General features: G+C 51.4%; 7 protein-coding genes across 7 annotated transcripts; 5 read left to right on the top strand and 2 right to left on the bottom strand.

The window, feature by feature from the left end:
- Nucleotides 1-3,202: 3,202 nt before the first annotated feature.
- Nucleotides 3,203-5,265, top strand: N7498_008269 (putative ferric-chelate reductase (Fre2); the record flags this gene model as incomplete). The annotated part of the gene is made up of 2 exons (XM_058455331.1): nucleotides 3,203-3,636; nucleotides 3,690-5,265. 2 exons carry the CDS (start codon nucleotides 3,203-3,205, stop codon nucleotides 5,263-5,265), a joined length of 2,010 nt encoding a protein of 669 aa, XP_058305319.1.
- A 306-nt stretch (nucleotides 5,266-5,571) lies between these two features.
- Nucleotides 5,572-6,588, bottom strand: N7498_008268 (NAD(P)-binding protein; the record flags this gene model as incomplete). The annotated part of the gene is made up of 3 exons (XM_058455330.1): nucleotides 5,572-5,891; nucleotides 5,938-6,423; nucleotides 6,477-6,588. 3 exons carry the CDS (start codon nucleotides 6,586-6,588, stop codon nucleotides 5,572-5,574), a joined length of 918 nt encoding a protein of 305 aa, XP_058305318.1.
- A 783-nt stretch (nucleotides 6,589-7,371) lies between these two features.
- N7498_008267 (SDR family oxidoreductase) lies at nucleotides 7,372-8,562 on the top strand (the record flags this gene model as incomplete). The annotated part of the gene is made up of 5 exons (XM_058455329.1): nucleotides 7,372-7,811; nucleotides 7,886-8,195; nucleotides 8,249-8,304; nucleotides 8,365-8,473; nucleotides 8,530-8,562. 5 exons carry the CDS (start codon nucleotides 7,372-7,374, stop codon nucleotides 8,560-8,562), a joined length of 948 nt encoding a protein of 315 aa, XP_058305317.1.
- A 2,374-nt stretch (nucleotides 8,563-10,936) lies between these two features.
- On the top strand, nucleotides 10,937-11,888 carry N7498_008266 (Ras family protein; the record flags this gene model as incomplete). The annotated part of the gene is made up of 4 exons (XM_058455328.1): nucleotides 10,937-10,948; nucleotides 11,103-11,217; nucleotides 11,294-11,569; nucleotides 11,650-11,888. 4 exons carry the CDS (start codon nucleotides 10,937-10,939, stop codon nucleotides 11,886-11,888), a joined length of 642 nt encoding a protein of 213 aa, XP_058305316.1.
- Nucleotides 11,889-12,815: 927 nt separating this feature from the next.
- N7498_008265 (flavin adenine dinucleotide pyrophosphatase) lies at nucleotides 12,816-13,928 on the bottom strand (the record flags this gene model as incomplete). Its single annotated transcript, XM_058455327.1, has 3 exons — nucleotides 13,727-13,928; nucleotides 13,512-13,678; nucleotides 12,816-13,449 (listed from the first exon to the last, which is right to left on the bottom strand). Exons 1-3 carry the CDS (start codon nucleotides 13,919-13,921, stop codon nucleotides 12,816-12,818), a joined length of 996 nt encoding a protein of 331 aa, XP_058305315.1. The 5' UTR covers nucleotides 13,922-13,928.
- Nucleotides 13,929-14,149: 221 nt separating this feature from the next.
- On the top strand, nucleotides 14,150-14,823 carry N7498_008264 (GMF family protein; the record flags this gene model as incomplete). The annotated part of the gene is made up of 4 exons (XM_058455326.1): nucleotides 14,150-14,152; nucleotides 14,234-14,333; nucleotides 14,431-14,561; nucleotides 14,632-14,823. The coding sequence occupies 4 exons, from the start codon at nucleotides 14,150-14,152 to the stop codon at nucleotides 14,821-14,823; spliced, it is 426 nt and encodes a 141-aa protein (XP_058305314.1).
- A 4,047-nt stretch (nucleotides 14,824-18,870) lies between these two features.
- On the top strand, nucleotides 18,871-20,027 carry N7498_008263 (uncharacterized protein; the record flags this gene model as incomplete). The annotated part of the gene is made up of 3 exons (XM_058455325.1): nucleotides 18,871-19,031; nucleotides 19,107-19,889; nucleotides 19,943-20,027. The coding sequence occupies 3 exons, from the start codon at nucleotides 18,871-18,873 to the stop codon at nucleotides 20,025-20,027; spliced, it is 1,029 nt and encodes a 342-aa protein (XP_058305313.1).
- Nucleotides 20,028-21,858: the final 1,831 nt, after the last annotated feature.

Genomic DNA, 21,858 nt, shown 5'->3' with positions numbered 1-21,858 from the left:
GTTCATATGGTGATTCATCGGTGTCGCAACGATCTCACGGTGACTGAATCGTGGACAAACTGTAAAGTATGTTCAGCATCCTTCCTTCAGCCACTCTTTTAATCTCTTTTATTCAGCTCACGCCCAGAGACGATCCGAAATCATGCGATTCACGCGATCTACGCGTTCTGTACAGCTTGGTTTCAAGGCAACAACGACCTAAACATGCGCATTTTGCCGCACAAATAGCCTACCCAGGTGCATGACACACGGTATAGTGATTTCCGCCCGCGTGACCTATTTTCTTTTCCGCGCGGGAGGAGACTGCATCCAGGATTGGGGATGACCCGTTTGGTGGGGACTTTGCGCAAATGTGCTCATCTCATTTCCGCATCTGACACAGCACCGATACACGAATCGCCGGATCAGCATTCATTTACAGTCTGGGTAAACACAAAAACAGGAAGAGACTTTTTCTCTGGGGATCTCGAATCTTGGACATAGCGGTTGGCGACCCAAGGCGATTCACATCCAACGCTGGGCAGTGATCCACCGGTCGGAGAAAAGGGTATTGCCGTTTCTATCTCTTGTGATAGATCTTGCATGCCAAGAGTGATAAACAGTCACTATTCATGTCCTATATCCCTCAAACCCCCTCTCAACCACGGGACCGACTCAATATGACACGCTGATCCCCACGTTCGATGAACGTCGAGATTGAATGACTTTGTCAATCTCTTGTTCGCGAGTCAATCACTAGAAAGTGAACCTCGTCTGTACAATCGAAAACTCTGACCTCAGTATGGAACAAGAGAAGATTCCTGGTACTCAACTTTTAGCACATCCTTTCCGACACCAAGGCTGGTGTCCTCCGCTTCAACTGTCGGCAAGCATTTCCCAGTCTGATTTGGCAGAGTGGGCCCAACTAACCTACACAGTGGACGAAATTCAGAACCTGCATCCGGCACTGCATCGTGTACTCCCCAGAGACATTTAGCAGCCATAACGAGTTATGCCGGAAAACTGAAGCCAAAATCCAAGCTTCAAAGCCCAGAAACCCTATAGAGAGCGGCATCAAGGCTCTCAATGCAGCACACCTTCTACCTTCACATGACACTGCCAAGCCATTGGCTACTGCTTATTTTAATACATGGGAGCGGCTTTATCGAGTGGTCCATAGGCACTCATTCTGGAAAGCTTACTACGATACATGCGCTGAAATCACGCAGTCATCCCTCGGGTCCAGAGTCCTCACACTCGCAATTTTGATCTTGGGACATCAAGCCACAGACCAGGATTCAATTGAAGATCTTGAGTCAACCAAAGCCCGCCTTGAACGCTTCGCCAAATGGACGGAATGTGTTGAGAATTACTGTTTCTTGTTACTCGACAACCAACGCCTAGATTTTATGGCAATGCAGACCTTGTGTTTGTTCACACTGTACAAGACGACTACTTGTGACCGAAATGAAGCTCGAAGTTGGACACAGAGACTTGTCAAATGCGCCGTGCAAGCAGACCTCCACGTTGATCCTTCTGAGTTGAAAGCAATCTCCGTGTTCGATATGGAGATACGAAGACGGCTTTGGGCAACCATTCTGGAGATCGATATTCAAGTTTCTCTTGAGCATGGAAATGCCTTGCCTTGGACCTCACCTATCAACCACCAAGTGTTGCAACCTTCCAATCTGGACGATGTTCAATTGCATCCTCATTTAGAACTTTCACCTCTGGAATCGGATCCCATAACGCGATCGGATTGTAGCTTGCAAAGGGCTTTGTACCGATGTGGAAAGCTCCGAGTACAGCTTCTCAAAGAGACATTCCGTTGTGAGAATGGAGATAAGACGAATGATATGACACTGACCTCCTATATCATGCATGTTCTGCTGAAGAGGCTTGAAGGAATCTCCAACGCACCAGATGTCTCTAGCTGGGACGCTGAATCGAATCTTCTCCTCCGACTCCACATTCTCCGTACTTCTCTCAGGGTAATGCAAGGCCTCACGTTTCGCGCAGCAGATTTTTGCCAGCTTCGGGATGCCTTGGCTGTTTATCACAAATACGCCCTGGACTATCTCCAGATACATTTAAAATTATCGCCGTCTACACGGAATGGGTCTCTGCTGTCGTTTACGATTTTCGAGGCACTCTCTCCCGTGATCTACGTTGATACTGATGGATTTCGTCTTTCAAGTGAGTAGCTCAATTTCTAGACTATCGTAATCTAGGCTAATATGATGACAGTAGGCGTTCCAAGTCCATCGCAGAAAATAATAGATTACGTCAAGTCATGGTCCAAATACGAATTCGAGGATCTGGATAGCCTGACGGATCGGGCCCTCAGAGAGAGGTTATTATTTTTCCTTCTTTCACATTACCTGAAGAGCAAAGGTCAATGCCCCACTACATCTTCTTCACGATATGAAACAGCGTCATGGAGATACGGCCGGTTATGTTTGGCGCTGGCTCAACGCAGACGGACTCCCATGGTCTACATGGAAATATCAGAAATGGCGTGGTCTGAGTCACAATTAATATGACCCACATATTTAAACCGATAATGAAGCTTTTCGAACAAGACTGTAAGTAGAAGGGCGATACGGATGATCTTGCTGTCAATCTGCAGTATAGGGTTCATGGGGCGACTGGTCGGGGTTTTACCCCGTCACCCGTGTACACCTGCCGATTTGGACTCGGGCCTCTCGGAGAGAGGCCCACTCCAAGCCATAGAAAAAAATGCGCTCATTTTCACTCTTCCTCAATTCATTGACTAGTTATCTTTCATTTCAACATTCGAAAAACCATAGATATGATTGGATTATGTCTCCGGCAAATCCATCTCTATTCTGGAAGGTCGGGCGACACTTGCCGTGACAATCACCTAGCTCGGAGATTTTGGATTGCAAAGACCAGCCCCGATGAGGTTCACTCGAGAATGATTCAGAGCAGGGTTTTCTCTTTCACTTATGTTTGCCTCCATGCTGTTTTTTCAACCTTTTTTCCTGAGTAGGGCTATCTTCGAAATTTGTCTTTCGGGCCAACCATGCGTCGCCGGTCCTATGCTGCTATAGGCTTCTTGCTGGGATTTGCCCCAGTGATCTCGTCGCAAATGACGATGGGAAGACCCGGCCACGGATTGATCGGTTACGGAATTTCTATGTTTTATCCTCCCTGCGCCAATGCTTGCCGAGCAGCTATTACCAATCCTCTAAACTGTTCAATGAACACAGGGGACATGGAAGGCATGGATATGGGCGGCATGTATATGAGTGACATGGACATGAGTGACATGGATACGGTTGACATGGGCACATCTTGGATGATTGAAGAGTATCCCGATCCCAAATGTTATGCCGAGAATGATGCATTATTGCAGACCCTGGCTTACTGCATGTACTCTCATTGCCATACAGAGGCCAACTCTACCTTGCAGAGATACTGGGAAATGAACGTTGCCGGCACTGAGGCAAACCAACCTTTGCCAAAGGAGTCATACCAGCAAGCGCTTTGGAGCATCGGGTTCACACCGAATATAACTGTCAATTCTACCGAGGTTCTAAGATCGGCATCTCTGGTATCCGGTGCGACCTACACGCTCCAATACAATACTCTGACTAATGTTGAGCGCGTTGAAACCTCACACGAGACATACGGGTAAGTTTTGAACGGTTTCTGGTACATTTTAGATGTACTAACGTAACCTACAGACTTGTCCTCATTCTGACCGGCGCGATCATCCCAATCAGCCTCTCAATGGCAAGATTTATTCCATTTCCTGGGCCATGGAAAGCAAAATTCGAAGCACTTTTCATTCTCCCGCCGCTCATCGGCAATCGACATAAAGTGCCGGTTTTCAACACGTTTATCATGCCTACGCGAGGCCAAGCACTGTTTATTGCTTACTTGATCATCATCAACATCATTCTTTCTGCCGTCGGCTATGAAACTGCCAACCCGAGCGCCTGGTATGCCTCAGAGCCAATCGAAATCGCTAGTTACGTGAGCAACCGCGCTGGAGTTCTCAGCTTCGCAAACATCCCACTCTTGTTCCTTTACTCGGGTCGGAACAATGTCCTGCTGTGGTTGACCAACTGGTCTCACTCCACTTTTCTCCTTCTTCACCGATGGGTTGCAGTGATCTGCGTTATTGAGGCATGCCTGCACTCCGCCATGTATCTGCAAATTTACAGCGTCGATTACTCATATTCGAGTGAAAGCAAGCTCCCGTATTGGTACTGGGGTATCATTGCAACGCTCTCCCTGGTCATCTTGATACCAATGTCGACACTGCAGATTCGGAAAAGATGCTATGAGCTATTTTTGGCATGGCATATCTTCTTCTCTCTTTTGGCTTTGATCGGCTGTTACCTGCACATCTATTACGAATACGCTCACCAATATGGCTTTGAGAACTGGATCTATATCGCATTTGCCATATGGGCCTTTGAGCGTGGGTTCCGAATCTTGCGAATGGCTAGACATGGTATCCTAACAGCGCATGTGTCTATTGTTGACGATGACTATATCAAGCTCGAGATCCCAGGAATTGCAGCGGATGGGCATGTTTACCTATATTTCCCGACTCTGACCTGGCGCATGTGGGAGAACCATCCGTTCTCTGTCATGGCCGATTTCCAGCAAAGCGGCGACACTAGGACTTCGAAGAGGTCATTGGATTGCTTAGCTGAAGGGAAAGAGGAAATTGCCAAGATCAATATCACTGCAACCGGGAATGACTCAGGATCGGAGTCAGCCCATGGATCAAGGCAAGTTAGTCTACAAGGTCGCTCTGGGCTACTCATATACATCCGGACCGAGGCAGGCATCACTCGACATCTCCGAGGAAAGTCACACCTGCCCGTCCTTGTTGAGTCTACCTACCGTCCGACCTCCATTGTGGGCGAAGAGATCACCCAGGCGCCGAATATCATCGCAATCGCCGGTGGAGTTGGCGTTACTGCTATATCGCCCATACTGTTGGGTCACCGGGGATGGCACAAACTGATATGGGCAGTCAGAAGCAAGTCCCTGGTTGATTCCGTTGAAGACGCGCTTGGAGAGTCCAGGTTCAAGCAGATGAATGCTGTGATTTTCCATGACCAACGTATGGAGATTCCTCGGCTGCTGGAAGAGGAGGTCGCCAGATTTATGGAGCAAGAGCTCACTGTGGTTGTGAGCGGTCCTCCCAGAATGGCGGATGAAGTCCGTATGGTCGTTGCCAGATTAATTGAAAGCAACCCTTCCGTGAGGCTGAAATTGGTTGAGGAGTCTTTCGGTTGGTAGAGCTTCCGGCTGTTATCTTACGTTGACTGGGGTACGAAGGGGCAGAAGGATATATTTTTTAAGGAATTGCACGGAAATCAGAGAAAATTGGCAAATGACATAAGTAGATTCATAACTCATGAGACTTGTTTCACTAAGACAGGACAAAGAATCCCCAAAAGAAAGTAGTTAGTGAGAGACATCGCTTAGGTATCAAGATATGTACTGTGCTCCGAGAGCCGACGGCTTCCTAAAGCGGCAGTTCCCAGTTTCCCGTCACCTAGACACTATATCAACTTTGTTTTGACCATATGTCCCATCCGGGCATTAAGACAATTTTGACTCATCCCAGCTTGTACTGTCAGATGCAAGATATTCCTGTCCCTTTTCAAGGAATTCGCTGTTTTCCTTACCCAACCACGCGGGTTCCAGGCTCTGGATCGCATCTTCAATTTCATAGCTCTCCCCACCTGAAACATATATAATCTTCCCAGCGAACGGAAGACGAGCACCCTGGTGGGTCAATCCACCCGAGGCTCGATTAGCAGTGGCGCATATTACAATGGCCCTGGCAACATCCTCAGGTTCGTTCACGGGCAGGCCCCGCTCATGCCAACCCTTTTCAATTCCGACAACCATCCGAGTTTCTATGCACGGTTAGCTCAGGCCAGAAAACATAGAAAGAAAACATACTGGTCATCCAGGGACATATCACATTGACCTTGATATTTTCCGGAGTTGCGGTCAAATGAAGGCCCCGCATAATGCCCACGACGCCGTGCTTGCTGGCCGTGTAGGTAACCAGACCCCCACATTCCTTGAACCCGGCAATGCTGCTCACCAGTACCAGGTCTCCGCCCCCACCCTGTCGCAGGTAGTGCATGCCTATGCGTGCGCTGAAAATGGCGCCTTTGGTGTTGATGTCGATTTCCTTCATCGAGGGCTCTTGCGTGATATCCTCGGCGGGATCGAATATGTCCCTGCGGATCGAGATCCCGGCATTTGCGACCACAATGTCCACTTTGCCGAACTTGTCATATGCAGCTTTGAATAGCGCGAGCTGGTCTGAGTAGCTCGAGGTGTCGCATTTGACGAAGTAGGCATTTGGGCTCAGTTCGGATTCTAGTTCTCGGGAAGGCTCTTCGACGACGTCGCCGAAGACTACTTTTGCACCGTGTTCTAGAGTTGGTTAGAAAGTGTGACAATACCACTTTCATTTGGGGTGCATTTACCGCATAGTTGCTGGACGGTTGAGCGACCAATACCAGTTGCTCCCCCGGTCAATACGGCCACCTTGCCCGCAATGGTGTCAAGCAAGGAAGGCTCAAGACGTAGATGTGTCATTTTTATGGTAAGAATAGTAGAAATCACCCGGTTGCAAAGTTCACCGAGTGAGTTTCACTGGCAGGGACCCTTTTTAAACAAGTCTCCTCCCCGGGGGAGACTTGACCCCACACGGATCTTCCCCGGAAAAGCGCCTGGAATAAGCCCTTGATACGGGGTTTGGATAAGTATTCGCTAAAACTGCGCTAGTATAGAAGGATGCAATAGAGTTAGTTCTAATCTTGCTTTATGGCTCCATATCTGGATGAATTACAGGGATCATGCGGCTGCATTCTTCAAGGGTGTCTGTGGGGCAGCTGAGTTGTACGTCGAACATGCCTTCCCTTGCTGAAAGACAAGACAATGGAAAGGCCGCGGAGTTTCTTTGTACGACGAGGCGGGCTGAAACATTGAGATCCTCGACACCAGAACAGTCTACTGCTGATAAGCTCTTTGTTTCCTTCATCATCAGGCAAATTGAAAACACACTCTGTGTAGAACTCAATATTGAGTGAAAGTGAATTCCATTGTAGGGTGTTCTGCCATTCTACCGCGGGTAGCGCGATAAACCCACACAAAGCGGAGACTAGATGATTTCCGAGCAAGCGACGAAGCTCCTACAGACCTCGCCGGCGCATGGCCGAACATTTAAGCCATGTAAATAACTCGGCGCGAAGGCCGATCTCGCGTCGCGGCGATTACTTGATTACGTAACCCGAGATGACGCCAGCAACATCCCCGCACGGTATCAAGGCCGTTCTTTTATTTTCTCTGGAATTCGTTTGAGAGACACGAACACTCTTCATGAACCATTTTAGAGCTTGTGGTAGATCAATTAACCTCCTACGCCGACTTTCCACCCCTCTCCCCACCTCTTCGCTCTCTGCAAAGTCCAGCCCTTTCTCTCTAGCTGTCCAACCGACCACTATCCGACGCACCATGGCCTCCGCAATGGCAAAGCGCCTCGAGGGCAAGACTATCGTTATTACCGGCGCTTCCTCCGGTATCGGAAAGAGCACGGCCCTGGAGTTCGCGCGCACCTCGCCCAAGAACCTGAAGCTTATCGTGACGGCGCGCCGTATTGACGCACTGAACCAACTCGCTGCTGAGATCAAGGCGGAAGTTGGTGATGGTGTCAAGGTGCACCCGGTCAAGCTGGACGTTAGCAACCCGGAGGAGATCAAGAAATTCGTTCCCTCTCTGCCAGAGGAGTTCAAGGAGATCGATGTCCTTGTCAACAATGCGTGAGTCATCATCGAACACTAAATATAGGTCCAATGGACAACTATACAGCAGGATATTAACAATGTCTCTACAGTGGTCTCGTCAAGGGCGTTGCCCATGCTGGCGACATCGCCACCGAAGATATGAACGTCATGTTCAACACCAACGTTACCGGTCTCATCCACATGACCCAGGCTGTTCTCCAAATCTTCAAGAAGCGACCCGAGGGCGGCCGCGGTGACATTATCAACATTGGAAGCATTGCTGGCCGTGATCCCTACCCCGGTGGAGGCATCTACTGCGCCACCAAGGCGGCCGTCCGCTCCTTCACCGAGTCGATGCGCAAGGAGCTTATCGCTACACGGATTCGCATCATTGAGATTGACCCCGGGCAGGTTGAGACTGTGCGACTCTCCACACTTGTATTATTTCCAAGCCCAAGCTAACATATACACAGGAGTTTTCTGTTGTGCGATTTTACGGTGACAAGTCCAAGGCCGACGCTGTTTACAAGTGAGTAGATTTCATGGTTCCGCCTACCTCATCCGCCACTATACTAATCATGATTTCTAGAGGTGTTGAGCCTTTGACCGGCGAGGATATCGCCGAGGTTGTTGTCTTCGCTGCCGGGCGACGGGAAAACGTCGTCATTGCGGATACTCTGGTCTTCCCCAACCACCAGGTATGTCTTGCGACGTTTCAATTGATCTCTAGACATTTCCACTTACCATTGAACAGGCTGGCGCCGGTACTATGCACCGCAAGTCATAGATTTGGTGTGTATGACAGTCTGAGGCATTGGAGGTACATAGATAGAGTTGGCCGTATATGGTTTCACAATATAAGAATTGAACACAAAATCTTGGAATACTAGTCTACGGGAGCTTGTGTCACCTACGCTGCATTAGATCTTAATCATGTGAAGCAGTCTAGAAGCACCAATGGGCGGGCATTGGTCGTTAGCAAAAGCACCAATAGTATGGCTATCTAGATGTGATAGTGATACTGTGTGCCTCCTTTGTCTGGGTATTGGTGGAGATACAAGGCCCCTGTCTGGCCGCGATGGTTCGTTTATGATAAACAGGAGAATGTATAAGCTATCCAGTCGGAGATCAGGTGAAATGCATTTTTTTTCAGTAAATAGCGAAACGGGGAGATGATGCTAAAGAGCTGCATGCTTAGCTGCAGACCGTTTATCTCAGATCTGAATTTGAGACTCGGCCTCAATTGATTCAAGATGAAATCGACTCCCGTCAAGATTTTGAAGTTTGAAATTGCCCAGGATACCCGAGCATGGATGCATATATATATCCTGACGAACAGCCCCATGCAGTAACTGGTCTCGGAACCGCTCACTTGCCCGATTCCGACACCTGCAGCAAGCCGTGATCCACCACCAGCCGTGCGTCTGGTACACGAATCGGGGAGTTTGATCGATCATATCTAGGCCGCATCTGCAAGCCCTTGACCCGACGCATCCTGCAGCTGTACCCGGCACATATCGATCCGAACTGCTGAGTTGGGCATCTCCACAAACAAACCAAAAAACACTGCAGCTTCGAAGTGAGCTTCCAGAACGCGGGACGGTGAATTAAATTCCGACGTGCCACGGAATGCCAGCCGCACAGTCCCCTCGCCTAGGATGAGAGGGGCATCGTGCCCGCGTCAAGAACCTTGGATCCTTGGCATTTTGGAGCACATGAGATCTCCATGGAATCCCACAGACCGACAAGTAAAAAAGGAGGGGTATCAATTAGGGCAAGGCGATCGTTACCCGGCCGGACGGTGCCAATGTGGGATCGATGGGGCCTCCAATGTGACACTACACGCCGCGAGGATCTCAAATGTGTGGGTGGATGAGCGGGGCGGTTCTGCAAAAACCCGGATTTTCCGACCGTTCCAGGGTTCTATACTACGATCTACAGTCGCAAATGTTTACTACGGCGTGACCCGCCAGGCGATCACCGGAGGCAGTGTGCATGGACATGGGAACAGAAAAATGAACATGGACGGGGTCCTCCGTTCCAGAACACGGACTTCCGGAGAAACGAAAAGCCTCGTACGGAAGAGTTGACACAGAAGAGGCCGGGGCGTCGGGATGATGCAATCCACCTGCAAGGCGGCTCCTGCAAGCCATCCAGGTGACACAAGAAAGCCAAGATATATAGACGACGACGAGCGCTCTGTTGGTGCCCGACAAAAGCTACGGCCCTTACATCCGAAGACCTCACCAGCGTGCCGCTGAGCGGTGCGAGCTAACCCGATACCCTAAAGCGCCCTGGACCCATCCCCACCAGGGACGGCTGATCCACTCCAGTCTGGAGGTGACTGTGGACTCTGCAGTCGCAAGAGGCACAGCAGGAGATTTAATTTGTTCGTCTCGCGTGGGTCGGAGAATTGGGCACTTTGTGCCGGAACATGTCCTATCTGTCCTATGGAAGTTCAGAGCAGGGTACGGCATCGTCCCCAGGGGGCCGCGGAGATGGCCAATCAATGTGGGAACCCGATGGTAGCGTACCAAAGCTCGATCTTATTTAGCACATTTTGAGGGTCAGCACCGAAGACGTGGGGAGATGGTAGAAACAAGCACAGGAACACAAAAAAACCAGACCAGTCTACGGAGTACCAGGACCACCAGGACCCGTATGCATCAGTTCGCCCGGAAGAACACAAGTACCATCAAAAGAAGGCTCCGTCAATCACCACTCATCTCCCCTGCTCACCCAATCACCGCCGGCTCCCCACTTTGCGATCTCCTGAATTTCGCTCTTCCTGCCCCTTCCCCTGCCCCCATGTTATTCTTCTCGATTTTAAGGCGTTGCTTTTAATCCCCGTAAAAACCTATTCATTCCGGTCGTTCTTATTCGACCGTCAATTGTATAAGTGCTAGAGAAAGCCCGGGGTGTAGGGGGCTCCACAAGCCAAAGAAGCTCAGGACAACAGCGGTTCTCCATTTTCTTCCCGTCGACACTCCGAACCTCTCTTCCCCCCCCCCCCCCTAATCAGTTTCCTCCTAACCCTTCGCAAGACCCGCCGTGTTTTGCATTTCCTTTCTGGACCCTTTTTCCTCTACGTCTTGTCTAGACTCCGTTTGATCTTCTCTTGCGCCTTTTCTCTCGGGAAGGGTTTCCTCTAGATTTCCAGAATGGCTTCAAAGGTAAGCTCCATCCTGAAATACCGCTCCTAACCAAACTCCACGAACCTCCCTTTCTCGCATCGACCTCCGTCCCGACCTCGCTCTCGCACCCGCGTTCCCGATCGCAACGAGCCCAAGAATTTTCCCCAATGGCTGACCGTGTTCCTCGCTGCAGTTCCTACGAGAGTATAAGCTGGTGGTTGTCGGTGGAGGTGGTGTCGGAAAGTCGTGCTTGACGATCCAACTGATCCAGAGCCACTTCGTGGACGAGTATGACCCGACAATTGAAGGTGAGCCGAACACACCCGCCCCGAGCACCGTCGGATTGCATCGAATCGAATCGCTCACGGTCGTATTTCATCGCAGATTCCTACCGCAAGCAGTGTGTCATCGACGATGAGGTCGCCCTGTTGGACGTCCTGGATACAGCAGGCCAGGAAGAGTACTCGGCAATGCGGGAACAGTACATGCGGACCGGCGAGGGCTTCCTGCTCATCTACTCCATAACGTCGCGCCAATCCTTCGAAGAAATCATGACCTTCCAACAGCAGATCCTGCGCGTCAAGGACAAGGACTATTTCCCCATCATCGTCGTCGGCAACAAGTGCGATTTGGACAAGGAGCGCGTGGTCTCCGAGCAAGGTACATTTTCCCCCGTCCCGTTTCCCCACATGCCGTTCGACCTAAATCAAGAACCCCAAGCTAACACCGGATCTCTGCAGAGGGTGAGGCCCTGGCCCGACAGTTCGGCTGCAAGTTCATCGAGACCTCCGCCAAGTCCCGCATCCACGTCGAGGACGCCTTCTACGATCTCGTCCGCGAGATTCGCCGCTACAACAAGGAGATGTCGTCCTATCCCTCCGGCTCCGGAGCATTCGGTGCCCGCGCACCGGAGGGCAAGATGGACGTGAGCGAGCCCGGCGAGAGCGCCGGCTGCTGCAGCAAGTGCGTCATCATGTAAAGCTGCCCACGCCCAGTCTCGAAACCCACATACGGAAACCGGACACAAAGTCGGAGAATCGGAGACGCGAAGAGAATGAGTTCATACGAACGGGTAATACCTCGGTGGGATATATGGAAAAGCGAGAGAGAATTGGAATGGAAATACGGTTATAATCGCTCCCCGTGCTGGGAGGAAAGGGAAAGGATACAACAAGAGGAAAGAACGGAAAGTGGCTTTGTGTCTGCGGCTTTCGAGTGGGGTTTTCAGCTTGGACTGCTCTGCAAAACTGCAAATCGATGAATGCCTGACGCCAACCCTCGTCTCATGAAACATTTTGATTCCCCTTTTGTTCCTCTGCGTCTGCTTTATTTTTTGTTTTATTTGTCGCAAAAGATTTGTCCTGGCTATTATGTTTTGTCTATCATGTCTGTCTCGGGCGAGACGACTCGGCTGTCAATATAAGTTCCTCGTCGAGGGGGTTTTTGCTTCCGATGATCATGTTGATGCGTCGTGAATCTGGCTCGTAAGCTCCAAGGTCGGGAGGGAACTCCACCGATCTATCAATTCAATTGACTTCCTGCCCGATTGATGTGCATGCTATATTGTAGTGTGACCTTTCTGCAATGCTTTCATGCCCAGGTGCTGGTGCTGACCTGTCATGCATCATAAGTACTCTGCATTGCATTTTCCGAGGGTAGCGGGTAGCTGTTGGCATCCATAGCCGGCAACTATATCCAATATCGTCCCGATGAAGACACAGGGTACCCTCCCGACGTTGGCACTAGCTAACCATTCCAAAACTTCACACACGTTATACGGCCTATTGACGCTGCGGGAACATACAGCAAAGAATGCTGATAGCTGATCTTGGAATAATGTATGCTCTGCACAGAACGAGCTAATGCAAAGTCAAATCTGATATGATACAACCTTGACTCCATCGCCCTACTGGCTATAGACATGCTCCGAATCCGACGGCGGGTCAAGCTCATCCTCTTTAGAAACCCGCTTTCCCTGTACATTCTCCTCAACCTCAGCGACCAACGACTCCAAAAACGCCTTATCGGCGCCCACAAGGGTAACCGTATTCCGCTTCTTACCCCAGCGGGGATAACTACCGACCTTGACACCCTTCGGCTCGACCTTAGCTGCCAGCTCAGTCAGATAAGGCGCAACGGCACTTTCCGGCAGCGGCGTGCTAATCATGAAGCGGGTGGTACCCTTGCCCTCGGGATCAGACAATCGGGGCGTGATGGCGGGCTTGAGGTGCTGCAGAAGTCGTTCGAAGAGACGTGGCACGCCGGGCAGGATATACACGTTGCCGTTGACGACGGCGATTGGAACCCACATGTCCTCGGCGACGAACAGGGCTTGTTGTTCGGCGGGGATGGACGGGTCGTAGGGGAGCTCGACCATGCGCAGTTTGGCGGTTAGGCCTGGGGATGGGGTTTCCCAGTCAAAGTTGGGTTGCATAGGGTGCGGTTTTGAGAGCTTCTTCATGCGCTCAAAGGCAGGCTGGTGTAATTGGAGCTTGAGGTTGAACGCTTTGGCGATTGATTGGTAGGTAATGTCGTCGTGGCTGTAGGTTGGGGTTAGCATGGTGTAGCATGGTGGTTGCGGTTCCGGGGAAAGGGTACGGACGTTGGACCAATGCCTCCGCTGGTAACGACAAAGTCATAGCGGGCGCTCATGCGGTGCACTGCTTCCATGATGTCTTCCTCATCGTCCGGGATGACCTCCACGCGCTTCAGCTGGATGCCGAGGTTGAAGCAGAACTTGGCTAGGAAGGGCGAATTGGTATCGATTGTCTAGATACGTCAATACCGGTAGACCGCGACCTCAGAGTATCTTCTCACCTTTCCGCCTAGAACCTCATCGCCAATGATCAGGCAGGCTGCCGTGTGGATGGGTTTGGTGAAGTTCGGATGGGGTGATGTCATTGCGGACGGACCGGGATGTTGGACCCGGGGCGAGTGAGTCGGAGAGGTAGGACGGGAGGAACCGAATTGACGGGAGAAGTGGCGGGTTAACAAGTTCAGTCGGCTTAGCATGAAGGGGGGTTGAGGCGTTTGCTCTGTGAGAAGGTGTTGAGGGGATTTGACGGGGAAGGGTACGCAAGTGGGGGAGGGGGATGTTCCGCCCGCATTTCAGTTTGGCGATAGCAAGCTTCTCACATTCTTCGTACGCCCACCCTCTTTTGCCTGCTGCGAGTATACCAGCTTAGGAGATACGAAATACCTTTGGAAAACAACAGATTCTGTTGTCCACGCATATTCAGCATGGTGAGTCTCCAAAGGACAGTCCGCGTGACCTCAATCGGAACATGCGACATCCCCTCGGAGACGCGAGCTGACGGTTCCTAGTCCGAGTCGCGGTTATATACCTTCTCTCCGGAGACCAGGGAGAAGCTGCGAAAGTTTCGTCTCACCACCTCCAGAGCCAAGGAAGCCCAGGCCATCATATGTACGCACATCTCACATGCCAATATCAGACTAGACACACGATGCGGACAGCGGTCACGTCTCAATCCAGGACACACTTGCTAATGATTGGGTCTCAGACATCATCGATAAAGAGACACAAGAGATCCGCCCAGAAGATGGCGAAGTCTACACCAAGATGGAGGATCTCGCTGACGAGCTCCCCGAATCTTCGCCACGATACATTCTTCTCAGCCACCCACTGACCATGGTAAGTGCAACTCAGGATATGGACTCCCGTGAATCATGAACCATGCTGACATAGCGATCTGCGTATATAGAACGACGGTCGTCTCTCCGTCCCTTACGTCCTCCTCTACTGGCTGCCCGTGAACTGCAACCCGTCACAACGGATGATGTACGCCAGTGCAGTGGAGCTGATGCGCAACTCCGCCGAAGTGAACCGGGTTATTGAAGTACACGAAGACGAGGATGTTACATCCATTGCGGAGAAGCTCGCCGGGTCCGACTAAAGGTTCCATTCAAGCCGACTATTCCACGGTCCGAGCACATATTTTCAGATCAATCGGTATATTTTGGATATCCAGCTGGAGGCTTGTATAGAGCGGGCGTTTGACTGGTTGAAGTTTGCGGCGCAGCGAATGATCTGCGGCATGCCGTATTGACAAATCAGATACGAAGAGGCCCAGGATTCAGTATAATGTCAATAAAATCAGATTTTCCTCCGGGTGATCTATCACAATGATTGACATGATGATTTACAACGGTGCCGGTTATAGTCTCGAGCTAGCGGGGGATCTGACAGCCTGATTTTTGAGTATTTTTGCCGCATGAACTCCCTGAAATGATCAGTGTCTGTTCTTTAATATATTCAACCGGACTAGTCTCTTAGTGCGATCACGGAAACTGCGCGGACCTTGTCCGATTGCACAGTCTAAAACCTGTAGGCTTTTGATCTCCATGCGTGACAGCCAACGATCCCACTTTGATTCTCAGCCGAAAATGAAGCTGAACTTTGAGAAGCGAGACTATTCCACGGATGGCGAACACCGGCAACCCCGCCCGAAAAGCCCATAATATGCGGCTGGTCCTATCCCCCGTCCTGGATCTACAGTATTCTCTAGTGACGATCCCATCAGATTTTAGTGGAATTTTGCCGCATGACTCGAACATATGTAGATGCCAATGCCAATTGTTCATTGGTGGGTCCTTTTGGACCCCCCAGCCCTGATCGGCCGCTACGAGGGCTTGTGCCCCTCATTCTCCCATCTCCCAACCGTGGGCGTCCTGCTTGATCCAGTACCTGAGCAGAGTCTACCAGCAAAGTGCCAATCTACTAGACGCAGAGCAGGTCAGGATTATCGACACTAGACCTCAGCCATGTTTATACGCCGTCGAAACCTTGGGAGGTGGCGTGGTATTGCTGCCGTGTCGTAGAATATGTAGGGTAAAGCACGGCGCTAATACATTCACTATGGTCATCGGCTGGCTCTGGTGATGCTTACTTGACATTTAATACCATTTAATACCTTTAACACCGAGGGTAAAAAAAGATGTCGCCACTTGAAAACCGGCGTTCGATGGGCAGATGTTGTGTACAGCAAGCCCATTGCAAGGTGGCTTGATCCTCGACGCGGGACTGCCGTGTTTGGAACGAGCACAGCTCTCGCACTGAGGGGCAGGCGGCAATAGAAACAGCGGATTGTACGATCTAACTAGGCTTGGTGAAACTTTTCCTGTGAGATGGGTCCAAGTTGCAAAACATGGAAAGAAAACTCATCCCCTGGGGTAAAAATTCATCAATATCGTGAACTGAACGGCGTGAAAAACATTCTGGATTGAATTTTCCAACGGTTTTCTGATAGCCTGACAAGACAAGTCTGGTGTATGTACTTTTGTAGGCAACTATTTATGCCATCTGCAGACCCGTAATCCGCATACTCTGCAAATTGCAAACTGGACCGGGGGCATGATCACTGACACGAAGGCCCGATCGTCTGAAGCAGCAAGACGCTAATAATCTACAAATAGTGCAGACGAGGGTTCCACGAAGAAATAAACACGTCAAATATCAAATTCATAGTTGTACTATGTACTTCATTACGGTCCTTGTACACATCCGTACTGGAGTACCGAGCACGGTCTGCACACGGGATCAGGCCAGCAAACTTACTCTCCACCGGGTGGACCTCGTGCCGGGCATTCATTGCCCGAGCGGGTGGACGGCTGGGATCAGGAGTTCCATCTCTGACGGACCCACCGCCCCGGGTCCCATCGATCGGTGTATCGGTGTCGAGAACCGGGATAGACCCGAGTCCAGCTCAAGAGGTAGGAGTCCCGGTGGGTTGGCGCAGGCACTGACCACCTCCGTTGGAACGAACTGTCCTGCCAGGGAACAAACAATTGGGCGGTTCATTTACCAGGGGGTTGGTTCAGCTTGCAGTTGGCGGTGTGTCTGGTACGAAGCCACCCATGGTTATTACAAGTCATGAAGAACGCGATGCGACGTGAATGAACGCGAGATTGTCAAATCATGCTTCAGAGGGAGCTTAGCACGCGCTGCTCAGCCGTTTCTTTGCCGTAACCCCTCTATGACCCCGTTTGTCGACTCGGCGAATGACCGAATGTGTTTGAAGGATGGAGACACTCAAACTCAACCAGGGTGCGTCACGGAAAGGACAGAGTACATTAGTTAGCACACGGTGGGACCGTCGCGCAACGAGGGATGAAATTCATGGAATGATCATCGCAGTTGAGGGGCGGTGATAGCCTGCAGTAGTCGCGCCCGTCGAGCCCGCCATCGCCCGTAGCCCAAAGTTTGAAAATTCCAGATCGATAGTCCCGTCCAATCACTGTTTCGTCTTACCGAGTACACCGCTCGGCCCCAGAGATCAAGATCTACAAACTCCCCCTTTGTTATGCATTGTGCTGGGAAATACCCCGAGGTCGAGGGAAACCCGAGTCATGCACAGCGTGGCTCCGGGTCGCGCACTGTCCTCGTGGTGGGCGTAACCGGCCTGACGATGGTGTGCAGAATAGTTGCAGGGAATGTGTGCTCTAGCGTTGTGCCTCATATTCTAAACGCCTTTCGGGGCTTGAGCAGCGGCTGCAGATAGCAGTGGCGAGATTAGTACGGAGTACCCCGCCAGGTTGCAGAAAGTGCATTCCGAGTAACCCCGTAGGAGAGAAAGGCAACTGACAAATACTTGCACACGGAGTTGCGCCAAAGTCTAACACAAACTCTCAGGATGTTGCATGCGTATAGCGTATAGGAGCCCGAGGCTCTGGCTCGCCGCTGGGAGCCCGGAGCTTTGTATTATCCGGCCGTTTCATAGTGAATAATCGGAAGAAGTAAACATGGAAGCCGGATGATCAGCTCGGCCAAGCCTTGGACGATGCCCCTAATCAAATACGTAGATTGGGAACTGAATCAGTCATGAATTATGAATCGGCCAACGAAGTCCCCCATAACGGCAGTCTCCTCCCGACTTGGTCGATCCGTGGAAATTAACTGGTTTTGGAAAATCATCCGAGCAGAGAGCGGGTACTTCCGTGCGAGTGTTTGGTTCAGACCGCCATGGCCCACCATCGACATGCCATCCGACGAGCCTGTTCGATGCGTGTGGGTGTTGTCGCGCTGGCGAGCGCGACAACAGGGTCCGATGGGGTGATGCATCAGGAGACGCTGAATAAAGATGGGATTAGACAAATGGTGTGTCAACGGAAATGCGCGAGCCTGTCCACAACCCCGGAACGGGATGCCAGATCCCAGAGCCAACCGGGAGGGGTGGGCCACCACAAACACCGAAGCACAGAGCATCAAAGTACTATGGTACTCCGTACAGTACTGCCAGGAGTGGAGTGGGGGAGAACCCACCCGTACGTGAATACCAGGGATGTCCCTGCCATACAGTACCTGATAGCCGGTAACCAGCTGCAGGATCGGGGCCGAGGGTCTCCGTACATCCTATGGATGTATCGCACAGTGACATAATTCCATGTCCCAAGCTTCCCAATACTCCCAGAGGCGGGGAATTCACGGTACGAGTACGAGTACCTGCACATTACAGTACATACCATACATACCAACCCAGAGCCCCGGGATTGCCGCCACCCCCATGTGCCCGGGCTTGGGTTGCCTCCACCCGCACACTATACTTTTTCATTTTACCGTATTGATTTCACTCGCCGTATGGTTATTATTAGCTTGCGCTTCCCGTTTCTTCATAAAAGTGTCGTCGCTCCCTAACCTCCGACTGCGACCTTTTCGACAACCCTCGACCGTACATGGTTCGTCGACTTCGACTTCGATTTCGACACTTGGACACTTCGACGCTTCCACACATCTCACCCCGGGGTGTTCCCTGTTAATTAGACCCTGTCCGTCGGGTCTCCCAACTCGCTGGTTCGGGACTGGAACGAGCATCATTTGAATTACGACTTTTTGATGTATATGGAATGAAGTGATTGTGCACTTCCCAGGTTCGATCTGCGACCGAGCATTCGCCATTGCATTCTTGCGCCACTGTGAAATCGTCTGAAATCCACCATTATTCGACATGTCTCCGCAAGACACCACCGGCCACCCGGCCGAGGACAAGCTCGAAGGCTTGTCCAAATATCTGAAGCGCATGAAGACCGTTCTGCGCCCGCGGTCCGGCTCCAAGCGTCAATCTATGACCATAGCCCCCGAGGTCACCGGCCAATCCAGCACAACAGCGTACGCTATATAACCTACACTTCATATGAACTTTTTTTTTTATCGCACCGATTGCTAACATGGACATTGGACCAGTACCTCAGCCATAGCCACGGCCCCAAAGCCAGTTGTTGAACAACCCGCTATGCTAGCCAACTACAGCGTCATCCAGCAGCAAAAAGCACGCACTCTCTTCGCCAAATACGGGCTCACCCTCGAGCCCGAAGAGTGGAAGTTGCCCACCGATCTTCAGCTCGCCCGAGTCACCAAGCCGATCCGAATGCGCGTGCGCCGCACCTGCCACCGCTGCGACACGACCTTCGGCCCAGACAAGGTCTGCGTCAACTGCCAGCACCCACGCTGCAAGAAGTGCCCCCGCTTCCCGCCTCATGAGCATAAGGATGCCGAGCAGCCGCGGATTCCCAAGCCCAAGATCCTCGAGATCCGCGCCCGGCAGTACGGCGCCCCGTCGCTCAATCAGCACTTCATGTTGACTGGCGACCCCAATGCGCCTCTGAAAATGCAGTCGCGTTCAAGCGGGCAGGATCTCATCTGCAAGCCCGTGCGGCAGCGAGTCCGGCGATCCTGCCACTCTTGTGGGAAGGTGTTTGCCGGTGGATCCAAGGAGTGCGAGTGCTGCAAACATATTCGCTGCAAGAAGTGTCCCCGCGAGCCGCCCAAGCCGGATAAGTATCCTGATGGCTATCCTGGCGATGTCGACCCACCGGATCTGCTTAAGCTGAAGCCCGATCGCACTTTCAGAAAATCCCGCCGTCGGGTCCATTACATATGCCATGTCTGCGACACGGGATATAATGAAGGCGCCAATACTTGTGGAAAGTGTGGTCAGGCGAAGTGTGCAGAGACTATACGAATTCCGTATGTTGGTTCCAACTCGTATTTCTTCATTCTTGTGCTAACAATATCTACAGACCAAAGAAAGTCAAACGAGATCCGGACCCCGAAGTCGTACGGCGCGTCGAAGAGAGAATAGCAGCCTTGAATATCCAGGAATAAAGCGACGCGCCTTGTACAGCGAACTGCCCGCAACGACTGCCGTTCACATGAATTTGACTTTTTATTCCCGCGGCCCAGAGACATCGTTACGGTTATTTGGTTTCGCATATCGGACAGATAGTAGCATGCATGGGTCGTCGCGCAAATTGAAATCGTACTTTTCGACCAGCAACGGTCGCACGCCTCTCCAATCTTTCCGATACTTACCTGCAAGTTACACAGGCTACGTATGGGCCGGGTGAACGGTCAACTTCCGCGGTCCCAAGCTGTCTCAGCTCAGCATCCCCAAACGCACGGCGAGTATTCCCAACAAGGCAGTAGTCTACCGTTCCGAATAAGATTTCCAATAGTTTTCCCCTACGGCCTAGATCACAAATTTATAGCCTATAGTCTATATTGTAAGTCCGAGCTTCTGGCTTGTGCTCCAAGCGCAGAAACAATCTATTACCCCCGGCAGCGGGGCGAGACATACCCCACTCGTAACGATATCGATTTCCACATCTGGCCAGGCTTTCGCACAGCGCGTCCAGCCCACGACATCATTGTGGAGCCACTCCGTGTTGGTCGTGAGAATTCTTGTCCTTTGCCCCCGGGATGTACCCAGTACATCCTGGGTAGTACAGACAGAGATTAGCATATCGATCATGTCACAAGCATCCCTCAAGACGTTCAAGCTTCGGGAAGAAAGCCCTTCCTCCGTCATACGTGGCCACCATTCCCACCGAATGAGTATCCATGGGCCATTGGACGGACCGAGCCGATTGAATGTGGAGTTTTCATAACTGACACCCAGAATTTGCCACTCTAAGGACCGTGTAATCAAAATGGCATCGCCATCGCTAACTTACAGTACGTCCCCATTACCGATGCGTGGGGTTTCGAACATGACAAGTGGCGTCAATTGGTCGGAATAAAAAACCAGAGATACGCCACACCCGCTTTGGCCCTGTCGAGACTACTTCCTATTTGGGATTAAATGTGGGGGCGCTGAATACTCTGTGGGCCTTTAAGTTGCGGTACGGAAGTCTAGCCTTCTTGAGGATACTTGTAATACGGACCTCGGTCCCTTTGCCTTGTAGTCTCCGTTCTATGTATGAAGCCTGCTTGTGGTATTCGTGTTTCGCTGTTCCGTTTTCATTCCCCAAGGTATCGGATCCCAAGCCGTTGACATGGGTTGGACAAAAGTCCGCCTTGCCCCCTCAATACCCTTGCTAGATCCCCTACTAGGCACCGTTTCTTTGCATTAGGCCATTCCTTCGGCCATTATCACCCTGCTACTGCATCCCATACATGGGCCAACTTGGGAGTCCACCGCTAGAAAACGCCCGGCGCCAAAGCAAGGATGCACCCGCTGTCAAATGAGTCCCTGCAGAGAAAGTACCCAAGGGGACGGGTTGCCTGAAGTTGAACTCGGTATTCACCGGCTTTGAGCAGGGGGTTGCAATTCGCGAGCCTGCAATTGGCCATGTGCTCGATGTTCGATGTATCCAAAGACCCTACATTCTATCCCGGATAGAGTAGAATAGGCTCGGGCAAGGGCAAGAGTCACATCTGAAGCAAGGGGTGGTATTGAACCAGTCTGCTGGGAATTCTGGTTTGACCCGGTTGGTCCGGATGGAAATAGTGGTGGCTGGGGGTCGTGGGAAGGAAGGCTTGATGGGTCGTAACGGTCGACTAGCCTGATCGAGCGGAGTTCGGCTCTGTTCTGTGGGTTTTCTTGATTGGGTTCCAGACGGGATGGAGATCCTTGCATGGTGAGGACGATGCATTGTTCCGTGGCTCGGTACGGAGTATCCGATTCTTTATTGTGCGTGTTGTATGCTTCTATCTG

The sequence above is a fragment of the Penicillium cinerascens genome (genome assembly GCF_028974065.1).
Source record: "Penicillium cinerascens strain IBT 15544 chromosome Unknown scaffold_4_segment0_segment0, whole genome shotgun sequence".
Taxonomy (NCBI): Eukaryota; Fungi; Ascomycota; class Eurotiomycetes; order Eurotiales; family Aspergillaceae; genus Penicillium; species Penicillium cinerascens.
This window is presented reverse-complemented; position numbering and strand designations above follow the sequence as displayed.